Here is a 15,785-nt window from a genome sequence, read left to right on the forward strand (position 1 = left end):
TACTTCTAGCTACTGGGTGCACATTAAGGCAGCCTGGGATTGCATTAGTTTCTTCACAGTTACATCATACTGCTGATTCACACCGAACTTACTGTTGATTCCAACTCCCAACTGAGTCAGTTTTCCTCTGCGGCTCTGTCACGTCTCCCCCAGCTGCCTGTTGAAGACTGATGTTTTTAGAATCGTGTGCCGTAAGAAACCACTTTACTACTGGGAAATACCTTGAGAAAAGAGATGCTGAAGAACGGCAAGCCTTGATCACAAAAATCCATATAGAGATGGTGAGAAACTGGGGCGAGAGAAGCCATGTCTTTGTCTCCAGCTGTAACTCCAGCTAGTCCTTTCACTCCAACAACTCTTAACTTATCAACTATGTGACCCCATGCAAATAGCAAGCTCAGTTTTCTCATCCATTAAGGCAACTAGTAATAATACCTAGTAAGAAAATCCTCTTATTTTCATGTATTGATATTCTATTTTTAAATAAAGTTTTTATATGATTCTATTAACTTTTGCAGAAGGAAACAATCTGCAAGCCTTGCTAAATTATATAATATATTATGAACATGCTAGACATTGTGCTATGTGCTGGGAATATGGTTTCATGCAATTTGGAATAAGTAAGGTTCATTTTATTGAAACCATTTTTTCCGTTTCATTTTCCCTAAAGAGGTAAAAAAGAATAAGAACCATCCTATTTATGACAATTCACTTGAATCAATGTTTATTCTCCTTTTTCCCCCAAGGCCAATGCATGGCATAATTTTATCTCTAGGCTAATAATAGAGCCAATAGAACAGAGCTAATCAAACTTCAAAATAACATTTGTCCTGGGTTTACGGGATTATCAAAACTAGCAGTTGACCTTGAAGGAAATAGTGGTGTTATCTCTTCCATGATACAGTAACAAATTAGGAAACACCCACCCACTTTAGAATTTCATAGCTGGCTCTGAGAAAAGTTACAGGAAATAAGCTGAACCACAGAGAAAGCAGACAAGGCTAGATCCAGAAAGCTAGTTCTCAGCTCACTCCTCTTCTTTCCATTCTAGTGTCTCTTCATGCTGGAACCTTCTGGAAAATTGATCTAGTGTTTTAAAGCCACATTGCATCTTATCCCATTAGGCTGTACTATCTTGACTTAACTTGCTGATCTAAGTTAATATCCCATTTTGATTTGTCCATTAAAGGACAGGCATTCATACTTCTTTGATCAAAACACAGTAGAGAATACATTTTATATATATACATCATGAACACACACATAAAATTTAAAAATCTTTTGGAAACAATACTTATTCTTAATATACACAATTTACTTGAATAGTTCTTTTCTCTTTTCTTTTTTAAAAATGTTGATTGTGATATACTAAGTTGCTTTTAAACCACTTATGGGTTGTAACTGCTGTTTGGAAACTAACTTTTTACCCAAAGTTTGGATCAGCAGCATCAGTACCATCAGGGAATTTGTTAGAAATGCACATCATAAAATTTGCAAATGTGTGGAGGCTAATCAACTCACTCTGAAACTATCAATGAGTCAAAGAAGAAATAGTAAAAGAAATTAGTAAACATGTTGAAACTAATAAAAATGATAACACAACTTATCAAAACTTATGGATTACAGTAAAGGCAGTCCTGAAAGGGAAATGTATAGCCCTAACCTCCTTTCTTAAAAAGGAAGAAAGGGCATTAAAGTCAAAGACCTAAGTAAACAATTGCAGAAAATAGAAAAAGAACAGGACACCAATCCCAAAGCAAACTGAAAAGAAAGAACAAAGATTAGAGTAGAAATAAATGAAATAAATGTTGCTGAGAACAACAAGAACAAATAGAGAAAACAACAATAACAAAACCTAGTTCTTTGAGAACAACAAAAATGACAAACCACTAGTTAGACTAACAAAGAAAAACGAGAGCAGATGCAAATAAATAAAATCAGAAATGAAAGGACAAATTCCTAGAAACGCACAACCTACATTGACTCTACAAGAAATACAAGAACTCAACAAACCAATCACATTTAAAAAGATTGAATCAGTCATCAAAAAACTCCCAAAAAAGAAAAATCCAGGATAGATGGCTTTACATATTAATTCTACCAAGTATTTTGAGAAGAATTAATACCAATCCTGTTTAAACTCTTCCAAAAAATTGAAGAGGGGGGAAAATTATCCAAAGCATTTTATGAACTCAGCATCACCCTAATACCAAAGCCAGAAAAAGATACAAGAATGGAAAATTAGGAAAGTGGATGTGGCTCAACTGATAGAGTGTCCGTCTACCATATGGAAGGTCCAGGGTTCAATCCCCAGGGCCCTGTGACTCATGTGGTGAGTGTGCATGCTGCTGCATGTGCAAGGAGTATCATGCCCCACAGGGGTGCCCCTGTGTAGGGATGCTGCATGAGTAAAGGAGAACAGCCCCACATGAAAAAAGTGCAGCCCACCCGGGAGTGGCGCCGCACACATGGAGAGCTGACACAGCAAGTTGATGCAACAAAAAAAGAGATGTAGTTTCCTAGTGCCACTGGATAATTCAAGTGGAAGCAGAAGAACACACAGCAAATGGACACAGAGCGCAATGGGGGTGGGGAGGAGAGAAATAAATAAAATAAAATAAAATAAAATAAAGAATGGAAAATTAGAGAACAATCTCTCTAATAAATATCAGTGCAAAAATTCTCAATAAAATAGTTGCAAATAGAATCCAACAACATATTAAAGGAATTATGCACCATGATCAAATGGAATTTATTCCTGTAAGCAAGGGAAGTTCAACATAAGAAAATCAATTAACATAATGTACCACACTAACAAATTGAAGAAATAAATACATGATTATCTCAATCTATGCAGAAAAGACATTAGACAAAATCCAACATCTTTTCTTGATAAAAACACTCCAAAAGATAGATATAGAAGGAAAATTCCTCAACATAATGAAGGGCACATATGAAAATCTCACAGTGAACATTGTATTCAATGGGGGAGAGATTGGAAGCTTTCCCTCTGATATCAAGAACAAGGATGCCAATGTCACCACTGTTATTCAATATTGTGCTAGAACCTCTAGCTAGAGCAATCAGACAAGAAAAAGAAAAGGCATCCAAACTGGAAAAGAGGAAGTAAAAATCACTATTTGTGGATGATATGATCCTATATTTAGAATATCCTGAAATGGCTACAACAAAGCTACTTGAACCAATAAATGAGTTCAGCAAAGTGACAGGATACAAGACCAATATGCAAAAATCAGTAGTGTTTCTACACACTAGAAATGAGCAAGTTGAGGAAGAAATCAGGAAAAAAATTCCATTTACAATAGCAACAAAAAGACTCAAATATCCAGGAATCGACTTAACCGAAGAAGTACAGGACCTATATTCAGAAAATTACAGAACACTGATTAAACAAAATCAAAGAAGACCTAAACAAATGGAAAGACATTCTATGTTCATGGATTAGAAGACTAAATATGAAAATAACAATTCTACCCATACTGATTAATAGATTTAATGTAATCACAATCAAAATTCCAACAGCCTACTTTACAGAAATGGAAAATTGAATTACCAAATTTATTTGGAAAGGAAAGGGCACCTGAATAGCCAAAACCATCCTAAAAAAGAAGAGCAATGTGGGAGGACTCTTGCTGCCTGAACTTGAAACATATTACAAAGCTACAGTGGTCAAAACAGTATGGTTTTGGCCTAAAAATAGACACATTGATCAGTAAATAGAATTGGAAGTACAGAAATAGACCCTCACCTCTATAGTCAAACAACTTGTTTTTTATAAAACTACTAAGTCCATGTTATTGAGACAAAACAGTCTCTTCAATAAATGGTGCTAGGAGAACTGGATATCCATAACCAAAAGAATGAAAGGACCCCTATCTTACTCCCTATGCAGGAATCAACTCAAAATGGATCAATGACCTAAATATAAAAGTCACCTGTGTGGAGCTGGTCCACGTGCAGTGCTGATATGTGCAAGGCGTGCCATGCCACACAGGGGTGTCCCCTGCATGTGCAACGAGTGCACCCTGTAAGGAGAGCTGCCCAGGAACGGTGCTGCACACATGGAGAGCTGACACAGTAAGATGACGCAACAACAAAGAGACACAGATTCCCGTGCCACTGACAACAACAAAAGCAGACAAAAAGAAAGAACACGCAGCAAATGGACACAGAGAACAGACAACTGGGGCCGGGGGGGGGGGGGGGGGGGCCGGCAGGGAAGGATCGGGGCAAGGGAGAGAAATAAAATAAAAATAAATCTTAAAAAAAAAAACTTTTGGAAAAAAAAAAAGTCAGGACCATAAAAATATTGATGTGGAGATAGTGGCCATGGGAGTCGCTGAAGGCAGGGAGAGGGAAAAGAAGCTGTGATATTGGGGCATTTTCAGGACTTGGAGTTGTCCTGAATGATATTACAGGGACAGATGCAGGACATTATATATTCTGCCATAACCCACTGAATGGACTGGGGGAGCATGTAAACTACAATGTAAACTATAATCCATGCAGTGTAGCAATGCTCCAAAATATACACATCAAATGCAGTGAATGTACCATACTAATGAAAGTTGTCAATGTGGGAGGAGTGGGGGGTGTGAGAAGTGGGGTATATAGGAACCTCTCATATTTTTTATTGTAACTTCTTATGTGATTTATGTATCTTTTTAAAAAAGGTAATAAAACATTTTTTTAAAAAAATACTAGAAGAAAAATTAGGGAAATGCTTCAAGATTTTGTGGAAGATAATGATTTCTTGGACCTTATACCCAAAGCAAAAGCAACAAAAGAAAAAATAGATAAATGGGACCTCCTCAAAATAAAACACATTCACAACTCAAAAGACTTTGTCAAAAGGGTGAAAAGGCAGCTTACTCAATGGGAAAAATAATTTGGAAATCACACATCTGACAAAGGTTTTTTTTTTTTTTTTTTTTTTTTTTTTAATTTTCCCCCAAATCTTTTTTTATTTTTTATTTTTTTTTTAATTTTTTTAATTTTTTATTGACTTTGTAATAATATTACATTAAAAATATATATGTGAGGTCCCATTCAACCCCACCCCCCCCCCCCCTCTCCCCCCCCCAACAACACTCGTTCCCATCATCCTGGCACATCCATTGGATTTGGTAAGTACATCTTTGGGCACCTCTGCACCTCATATACATTGGTTCACATCATGGCCCATACTCTCCTCTATTCCATCATGTAGGCCCTGTGAGGATTTACAATGTCCGGTGATTACCTCTGAAGCACCATTCAGGGCAGCTCCATGTCCCGAAGACGCCTCCACCTCTCATCTCTTCCTGCCTTTCCCCATACCCTTCTGACAAAGGTTTAATATCCATGATATATAATGCTCCAATTCAATAATAAAAACACAAATACCTGATTGAAAAATGAGCAAAATATTTGAATAGACATTTGTCCAAAGAAGATATGCAAATGGCAAAAAAACACATGGAAAAATATTCAACATTACTAGCAATTAGGGAAATGCAAATCAAAGCTACAATGAGATACCATTTCATACCTACTAGAATGGCCACTATTTAAAAAAGAGAAAACAACACGTTGACGAGGATGTGGAGAAACCTTCCCACTAGTGGGAATGTAGAACGGTACAGCCACTGTGGAAGGCTGGCAGTTCCTAAGGAAGTTGAATATTGACTTGTCATGTGACCTGGCCATACCACTACTAGATATAAACCCAAAAGAACTGAGAGCAGTGACACAGACATCTACACACTGATGTTCATAGCGGCATTATTCACAATTGCCAAAATGTGGAGACAACCCAGGTGTCCATCAACTGATGAATGGATAAACAAATTGTGGTGTATACATACGATGGAATATTATCCAGCTATAAGAAGAAATGAAGTCATGATGCATGTGACAACATGGATGAACCCGGAGGACATTATGTTGAGTGAAGCAAGCCAGACACAAAAGGACAAATAATGTATAATTGCATTGTTATGAACTAAATATATTGTGTAAACTTATGCAGTTAAAACCTAAAATATAGGTCACCAGAAAAAAGAATGAGAATGGTTATAGAATGGAAAATTGAGGGTTAATCTGTGCAGAATTGGTCAAAAGTTGTTTGTAAATCTTTGGAAGTAAATACAAATGGTGAAAGCACGTCACAGTGTTTGTAACTAACAGTGCTAATATATGGGTATTACAGTGACTGAAAGGGAAAGTCTGAGGTCATTTATATTGCTAGAATATTACCATAGTCCTGGCTTAGACCTTGGAATATCAGTATCATGATTGATTGGAATATCATGCTACTTGGTGAGGGTGCGATGAGAGCTGGGAACCATTGAGAGTGCAGGGATGTAGTAAGAGGCTCATCCTCGGTGGAGGGGGCCTTGGCTTCAGGGAAGGATTCAGTGTCATTATCGCTTAAGGAAGCAAATGGCCAAACCTCTCAGTACTTCAGCAAGATGATTGTATGATTATCTAGAGAACTAACACAAAACACACATGTTTTACTGCTGTTAAATCAAAACCTTAGTAGCATAAAAAGAAACCTGGGCAACTTTAGAAATGTATAGTGATAAAGCAAACAAAGAACAAATTAGAAGATACAAGTGAGACAGCAAGGTTTCCTACTTTTTAAATGTAATTAAAAAATATATATCCAAAAAGAAGTAGAATTCTTTCTTGCGTAGTTGTGAGTCATGTGTTATGCTTAGCTTAATGAAATGACTGTCATCCACCCCTGTTCCTTCCTTGCTCTTCTCAGGTCACCATTGTAGTCTACTTTGTTATTCACTAATCCTTTGAAGGAGCTCCCTGATTACTTTTCTTGGTTCTGGACCATTTGGCACCCAACATGTTCAAACTATCAGGTAAATCTTCCTGCAAACAAAATATGATGACCACATACGTTCTTATCCCTACCGACATTCAATGAGTCTGTATCGTCAACTGACCCAAACTCCTAATCTAATTTAGGCCCTCTGAAATCTGCACTGACCTATTCAAAATTCAAGGTAGAGAAAGAGGCTGGCCCAGGAAAAACTAGACCCTGGGCCTGCTTTGAGACAGATCAAAAAACAGAAGATGAAAAAATATACTACCAGGAAGCAAGAGCAAATTTATACATACAGTATAGTCAAAGCTCAATCTGTGTCAGTGTGTGTGTGTATGTGTGTGGGTTCACAGAAAAAATATTTTTATAAGACTGGAAAGAAGTCGAACAAATGTCATTCGGGTAGGAGGTACATGGCTAAGTTTATCTTCCAAACTTTCAATAATTAATACATATTAATATTATTTTATTTTTAGCTAATTATTTTATATTTAGCTGTTATGAATAATTTCAAACATTATAAGAGAGTACAAAAAATAGGACAAATAATGCCCACACACCATTCTTAGGTAGACTAATTTTAACTTTTAGTCATATTTTCTTTATATACTTTCGGGGTCAATAGTTTTAAAGTATATTATGTATATCATAATACTTTAACACTCAGTAATAGAGCATATGTCTCTAAAAACTAAAAACATTCTTCTACATAATTATTACAGTGTTACAAAAATAAATTAAATTATTACCTTTATGCTTTTTAAAATTATAAATATCTTTAAACCAAGAAGGTCTAATGAGAAGTTGTGGGGGCAGGCAAGAGTGGGCAGGGAGTGAGGTGGACCATGACCACAGAGAATCTGGAGGTGATCGAGGAGAGAAAGGCATGCGGTTAAGACCTACATGGACCAGAATAATTTCAGTCAGGGAGTAGGAGCCAGAGGTGCAAAGACTCAGAATAGAAATATATCCTCCCAGAGAAAGCAGATGTGGCTCAGGTGACTGGGCCCCCGCCTACCACATGGGAGGTCACTGGTTCAGATCCCGGTGCCTCCTAAAGAAGATGGCAAGCTGGCATGATGGGCAGGTGCAGCAAGCTGACACAACAAGAAATACAAGAAGAAAAAAACATAATGAGAGACACAAAAAAGCAGGGAGCAGAGGTTCCCAGTGCCTGCTAAAAAAGATGATGAGCAGACACGACTGGCAGGCATGGCAAGCTGATGCAACAAGATGATGCAACAAGAGCTGCAGGGAGGAAAAACATAATGAGAAATACAACAAAGCAGGAAGCAGAGTTAGCTCAAGCCATTAGGCAACCCTCCTGAGTTCAACTCCTGGTGCCTCCTAAAGAAACAAGGAAGACAAACAGAGCAAGTGAGAAACAACAAGGGTGTGGGAAGAAATAAATAAATAAAATAAATCTCTTTGATAAATAAATAAATCTATCCTCCCAGGATGTTGGTAAAAGTAAGAAATTAAACTGGTCTTAGAAAGGGAAATTTGAAAAAAGGCTGAGGGTATGGTTGTAAAACTAGAACAGAAAAGCCGGTTGGAAGTTTTCTAATAGAAAGAGGCTGAAGGTAAGAGATGCTGGGAAGTTGGGATTAGAAAAAAGATGGGCTAGATGCTGGTTAACTAAACCTCTGGCCTGCTGTTCTTTCATCATTCTGGACTAGGAACTGGATAGGTCCCAGGCCCTGGAGGGTCTGAGTCCTTCTGGGCTCTTTTTATTTTCTGACTCATTGTGTTTGCCCCTTTTATTCCTTTACTTGTGCCATTTTCTCTTTATGTTCTGTCTTCAACCCACAGCCATCTTACTGGTCTAAAGGCCAACCTCACCATTTGCTGTGATGCTCCTTCCTCCTGCCATTTTTAGCGTGCCTTATCTAGCCACTGTTAGAGCACTGAGCCCACACTCCCCTGTGTGATGACTGCTGATGCATGTGCCTTCTCTGACCTCTGCACTGTAAGCTCCTGGAGGTGATAACCATTCCTTCTATGTTTCCGTATCCTCCCCCACTCTCACTCACGCCACTCCTTTGCATTAGGTCGTTAATCAACAGAAGGACCCATGAGTAAATGGAACAATGAATGAATGAAGCAAAGTGACCCCACCCAATTGTGGAAACTCTGGACAGACTTCCATAGGCAAGTGGGTAGAAGTTACCATCACCCATAGGAGGAACAGAAAAACACAACAGCTCAAGAGGAAATTCACTCTAGTCAAGGATAGATCAAGCGGCACGCTAGTTGCATACTATTAAACGGCCACAGAAGAATCACTTTCCATTTTTAGAATCCAAGGTTACAAAATTATGTACAGAAGGGGAACAAGCTCTAAAGGTCTAGTTGATATCACGACTTGGTAAACAGGTTCCATTCAAGCTTTAAATTTATTTATACCTTTTAAAGCCTATTACATTTTTCTAACCCTGAAAATGGAATCAATAAAGCTCTGACTAATTAGGCTTATAACTGTGTACATAAGCAGGTGTATTATGTGAAGAATAAAAAAAATAATGTGTTGTAGTAATAAAATTTGTTGGCAGTAGTAATTATAGAACATTCTTTTTTTTCTCAGTTTATACTATCACTAATAACTAAGACTAGAGTAATAATAAGAAAGAAGTTTGATGGAAATTAGACTGTAGCATTAATGCTTAAGCATGTGGAATTTGAAGCAAAACTGCTAGGTTTGAAGGTTTGCTAGCACTGTAACATGGGCATGTGATCAAGGTTCTGATCATTTTCTCATCTAAAAATGGCAGTGCAATAGTAATAGTACCTACTGCACAGTAGAGCTGTGAGAATTAAATCAGTTCTTATGTATAAAGAGCTTAAAATAGCCCTGGATATGTGGTGAGCATCCAATAATTACTTATCATTACTAGGATGTGTTCTCTTTGATTGGCGAGTTCTGGGAAGCAGCATGGTGTAGTGGGAAGAACATTAGTTTTGGGATAAGTCAGACCAAGGTGTGCTCCTAAACTCTACCGCTTACCAGATCTTTGACCCAGACAGTTCAATTAACTTATCTGAAGTCACCTATGCACTTATTTGAAGTGTACCTATGAAATGAGTAGAATAGTACAGTATTTAAAGTTTTGTGATGAAAGCTAAATGAAGTGATGTATGTGAAAAAGCATGGAGCTGGCACCATGGTAGGTGGTCAATCAGTAGTGGTCACCAGAACAAGGAGACCTGGTTTGGTGGAAGGAGCATGGGCTTTGGACCCACATTCTCTGGGACCTCAGGAAACCCAATTTCTCTGCTCTTGGGTCTCCTCACATGGAAAGTTGGAATACTAATACCTGTTGAAGGTCAGAGCTCATCTGTGCTCCGATTTATAACAGGGACTCATTTTGGTTGTTACAATTTATTCCCAGGGTGAGCAAAGCACCACTTGAATGCCAATTCCTACCCACCATGTGTTTTCATATGGACTATGGGCCAAGAATGGTTTTACATTTCTAAATGGATGAAAAGGAAAAAAGAGACAATTTCTTGACTTGTGAAAATTATGAGAAATTAAAATTTCAGTGTCCATAAATAAAGTCTTATCAGAACATCGTCATGCTCATTTGTTTTTGTTTCTACAGCTGCTTGGTAAATGTTAATAGTTGGATAGAGATAGTATGACCCACTAAGCCTAAATTATTTATTATCTGGCCCTTTACAGAAAAAGTTTGCTGACCCTTGATCTATTCTAACCTTCTCTAGACTCTTTTTCATTTATTGATTTAAACATCCAAAGCTTAGAATCAAATACTTTGGCACTTCCTAATAAAATTTGACATTTGGGAAGGCATATATAAAAAAGGAAATATTTGTTAAATTTTGTCACTTGGGAGAATATGTCTGACTGCGTAATTCAAATATTTAACCTAAAAGTCTCTGGAAATACTTTTATTTTGCAGTCTGCAGTTGTATGTTTATAAAGTGTTATCAGTTTTACTTGTAGGAAACTGTTGCAGGTAAAGAATTGCTGGAAATTTAAATTATGAACTGACTAGCATTTTTATGGTAGTTATTCCTTAGATGATGTCTCTAGTGTTTATTCCTTCTTTTCTTTCTCCATCGCTTCCTATTGAAGGCAACAAACAGCCTGACCACTATTCCCAATCCACCTCTAACTTCTTCCAACCATTGTCCACACTCTCTTGCTTCTTATTTTCCTGAACTCCCCAACTTCTCCTCCAAATTCCCATACTGCAAAAGCGTAACTGAAGCTGAGCAACAATTTAAGATGACTTTATTTCTGCTTTGCTTTTAGAAACTGACTGCTTAAGAACACTAATACCTTAAGGATGGAAGAAAATAATGTTTTTAGACAAACAATAAAAGAAACATGGAAATACATGTGAGTTGCTTGATTTAGGCACTTTAAAAAATAATAATAAACCTGTGCTCTGACCAGGAGACACATGTTCTAGAAAAGTGAGTGATGAATTTGCTGCAGTTCATTGTTCAATTTACATATTACAGAGCCTGAAGAAATACACGGACTAAAGAAAAAAGGTAGGTTTAGGATAGCTTTCAAATTTAGCCACCAAGTTATCTGTGTATAATTATCAGAAATATAAACACGGTATCCACTTTACTTAAATAGCCTACTAAAAAAATTAAAAAAATAATTGTCACGAAAATCATCTATCTTTTTTCCACCAACCAAATTAAATCATTCTGGTTTTACTAAAAAACTGAATTAGTCAATGCCATTGGTGAACTTATGTTCTATGCAGTGATTCTCAACCTTGGACTCACTCTGGAATTACCTGGAGAGTTTAAAAAGAAGACAGCTCATCCCATAAATACTAACTTTTCTGGCATATGGCCAGGGCACCAGGAATTTCTAAAAACTCTCCCAATGTTCCTAGCGTATAACCTAGGTTAAGAACCATCACCACAGAGTCATTTCTCCAGACAACTGCAGCTTGCTCATTGTTATAGAAATCATCCTCCCATGATTAATAAATTTCCAGGCCTTCTCAAATAGAGAAATCTTAACAGAAATGCTTCTTTTTTTGATGACTCTGGCTTATGCTGAACATCCATTCTCTGCACATCGAGGGAAGATGCAGTTCTGTTTCCCTGTGGGTGTACTTGTATTCTGTTCCTGTATTGCCATTATGGTGTGAGGCAGAGACCTCACCTAGCTCATCTTTGTAATCCAGGTGCCAACAGCACTCAAGCACAGAGTATGAGATCAAGGATTGCTTGTTTAAATGAATGGAACAGAATGGGGCATCTCCCTTGTCTCTCTTCTCCTTTGGGGCTTCTCACATCCACTGGGCAGGGACTACATATAATCAAGCTTGTAGAATTATAGCTTCATGGTTCAATGAGTGAGAGCCCAAGGGTCTGGTTTTATTGCCTGGATTTTGTGACACCTGTTTTGGATGGTCGGGGAACTTTTGCCTCTTCTCTTTGGGGACTCACGTTGGAAGGGTAGGGATATCCTGGAACTCTGACTTACCAATATGAGCGGTTTACTTTATTGAAAATTCTAGCTGTTATTATATCTGATTTACCATATGAAGCCACAGTTAAATTTTGAGACCTCAATTTTAAAATCTAAAGACAGAAATTATTGAGAACTTTTATAGTAACACAACACAAAGAAAGGCAATCCCTGCAGCCTTAAAGCAGAGATTTCCTTTCTATTTCAGTTTTCCTATGATTAAAAGCACAGGTATTGGAATCCTGACTCTGCCATTTAATTGATGAGTGACAGTAAGTAAGTTGTTCCACCCTTCTGTTGCTCAGTTTCTTCATTTGTAAGATGGAGCAGATAACAGTTCCTATGGGTTGTTGTGAAGATTTAGACTTATTCATTAAGACAGAATGTGCAAGTTTCGCCTCTCCTGAATCACAGATGTTCAAGACCAGTCTCATCAGGGAATTCCCAGAGTCTTCGGCTGAAGGTTTAGTTTCTCTAGGAAATCCCTTGTTTCTTTCTTGTGTAATAATTGGCTCTTTTTATTAAATATCCTGAGAAGTTGTCTTATCTGGGTTTCTTCTTAAAGACAGGACTCCAATGACTCCACCTACCCAAATTTATGCAGTTTGAGACAGAAATTTCTCTGATTTGAACTGCCTTATCCTCTTCCTGGATTGTTAGTATTTGAAAGGCTCAAAGCTGCCCTGACAGACATGGATGTACACAAGTGCTCACAAATGCAACGTCAGGAGAAAGAACCACATATGCAAGAGTGCCGCAGAAACTTCCTCATTCTTTCTTTTTTGAAAAAGTCCCTTTACAGCGGGGTGGTCTTTCTGTTTATCTTACCAGCAATACCGTCCTCTTAATGTCAATAGCTCAGCCATCAAAACCCTTTAACAGCATACTTATTCATAAACCAGAGCAATATTAAGTAAACTAGGCAATATCATCTCACACATCTCAATTCTGTCCCTAGTCTCAAAGAATACCTATTTGATTTTTTTCCTGTTTTCTCAACCTACCTGTTCTCACATCTGGAAAAATAATCTATGTTTTTACAATGGATTAGCCTCCAACAGGAAGATACCTAGCAGAGACAAATGAGTAAATTTGGGAAGGACAGAAGAATGGGAGTAGCAGAGAGAAATGCAGTGCTGAAGATCATTGCTGAGCAGAGTGCATGTCTGGGTGGGAGTGGTGGATTAAGATGTTCACCAAGATGCAGTTGGAAAAGGGGATGGCTCTCTTACCCCAAGTCTTGGAGCAGCTCTGCTTCTCCGTCCAATCTGCTCCACAAATCTGAGGGATCCTGGGCCGTCATCTTCCCTTCGAGGAGTTCTGCTCTGCCCATTCGCGCTCCTCTCACTAAGCCCCTTCCAGGTGCTATGGGGAAGAGGCAGAGAGGGACGGCTCTGCTGCTCCTCACCCTCGCCTGTTCCTCAGTGAGAGAAGCTGCGGCTGTGAGTCTCCAACCAGCAAGGAAGTGAAACTTGGTTACCCCTCCCAGTGACACTCAGCACCCTGGCCCCGAGGCACTGGCAGGAGTGTTCTGTCAGTCAGGAAGTATGCAAACTTAGGTAGCCACCTCTGAGGACACCCACCCGGCATCATGCAACATGTGGTTTCTGTCAGAGGAAATAAGGATGCACCCACTTCACTGGGCCTGGACTATAGATTTAAAACACTTCTCATGAGGCCAAACCAAAGCTTCTCGCTGGTGCTATTAGCCCTGGTTTGTTCCCTTGTTCACCCTCTGCCTCACACAAACATAAGAAACACCCAGGAAACTTCTGTGTTAGACTCATCTTTAGATCGTGGGAAGAAATCAGAGTCAAACCACTAGCTTGAATCTTGTACCTGGGTTTTTAGTAAATTCTCAAATTTTCTGCTTAATGACCCAAGCTTTCCAACATCCCTTGACGTTCTGCTTGGGGATGATTCAGAAACAATCATGGTTTTCTCTATGGAGGAAGGATTAGGTGAGAAGAAGATAAAAATATTTGTAGGGGGCCACCCTGGACCACCTAATGGGTTTTCTTGAGCCCCACTTCCTTCCAGTGGGGGTAATACAACTAGTACTGTTTTCTGCACAAATTCATGTATGGAGGAGAATTCCTTCTGCCTGAAAGTCCTAAAGGGAAACTGCAGCAACTCTGAATCCTTGAGAACCAGAACACAATACAGTAATAAGTGAATAAAGAGCAAGTGTTGACCTGCCTTCTCTCTGTATGTACCTGTAGGAATTAATGTTCTTCTGGAATCTCTCTCTCTCTTTCTCCACCCCCCACCCCCCCACACACACTTGTATTCCTTCATGACTCACTCGGTGCCAACAGGACGCTCCGTAACTTACCCCTCAGTGTGCTCCGCAGACTAGCTACATTGGCATCTTCAGGAGCTTGGATGAAGGCAGAATTTGAGGCTTTACCCAAGCACTTCTGAGCCAGCACCTGCATTTGAACACGGTCTCAGGTGACTCCTGTGCACACTGAAGTGCGAGGATGACTAGTTTACTGGATACCAAGTCAGCAGGAGTTGCTACCCAAGGTCTTAGATTGCTATAAGAGACACATCTGTCCAAGTTCTTCCAGCCCCATGTTCTATTTTCCCTCAAGACTCTTCCTTTCTACCTGTGTTCATCAGTGATCGGTGAGATTCTGGATGACTCTGACAGCCAGTGAGAAAATCCCTAGGGTCTAGAGATAGCCAGTGGAAGGCCAGGCTCTGATAACCCACGTCTAACTTACTGTACATGAACAGTTAAAATTCTTTTGGCAGCAGTTTGTTCTGAGCAGCACACAGGGCCTACCCACCACAGGGAGGGTCAGTCAAGGCCGGTGAGGGGCTGAGATAGAACTGCCTGTACTGCAGAGTTCCCACCCCCTTTCTATGGCCCTTTGTTCAGTGTTCTATAATCTATTTTGCTTCTCATTTTAGCAAATTCATTTTTTTTTTTTTACTTTTTTTTCAGGAAAGTAACAGAATTAACTAAGATGATCCCTCTCTCTATTTTTAACCTTCCTGTCTTTCTCCCTTTCTCATGTTGCTCTCCCATCTCTTATCCTCTTCTTTGATACCATTCTCCCTTTTAGTCACTTACTCTATTTTTCCCAGGATCCCACCCTTCTCCCTCCACATCTAACAGTTACTGCAGAGTTGCTAGATGGCTACCACAAAAATATTTCATAAAAATATTTGCTAACATATTTTAAAATAGGGTGTTCAGATGTTACACTATTTTTATTTAAATAAAAACACTACCTCAACTTTTGCTTCCAAAAACCTTCCTACAAGTGCAAAGTATATATATTTTAAAGCCACATAATTAACTCGTTTATTCAAAAGTCTCTTTTCATTGGTTCTGATTTATGGCATTGAATTCTTTCTGCCCCGGTTTTTGGCATAGAAATGGATACAAGCTGGTTTTAACAATTTTGGAGTATTAGGTTCTTTGTTGTAAAAATATTTTACTTACCAAGAAATGTTAGGCCTTCA

The 15,785-nt window shown here is 38.6% G+C and overlaps 1 protein-coding gene across 1 annotated transcript in view; it reads right to left on the bottom strand.

The window, feature by feature from the left end:
• DAPP1 (dual adaptor of phosphotyrosine and 3-phosphoinositides 1) overlaps positions 1-14,791 on the bottom strand; it is a 50,524-nt gene extending 35,733 nt beyond the window's left edge. Inside the window, exons 1-2 of the mRNA XM_004461955.4 lie at positions 14,644-14,791; positions 13,541-13,673 (exon numbers count right to left, since the gene is read on the bottom strand). Of these exons, the coding sequence (XP_004462012.2) occupies positions 13,541-13,673; positions 14,644-14,746 (236 nt within the window). The 5' untranslated portion in view covers positions 14,747-14,791. The remainder of the gene's footprint in view (positions 1-13,540; positions 13,674-14,643) is intronic.
• Between the last annotated feature and the right edge of the window lie 994 nt (positions 14,792-15,785).

The sequence above is a fragment of the Dasypus novemcinctus genome, chromosome 1 (genome assembly GCF_030445035.2).
Source record: "Dasypus novemcinctus isolate mDasNov1 chromosome 1, mDasNov1.1.hap2, whole genome shotgun sequence".
Lineage (NCBI taxonomy): Eukaryota > Metazoa > Chordata > Mammalia > Cingulata > Dasypodidae > Dasypus > Dasypus novemcinctus.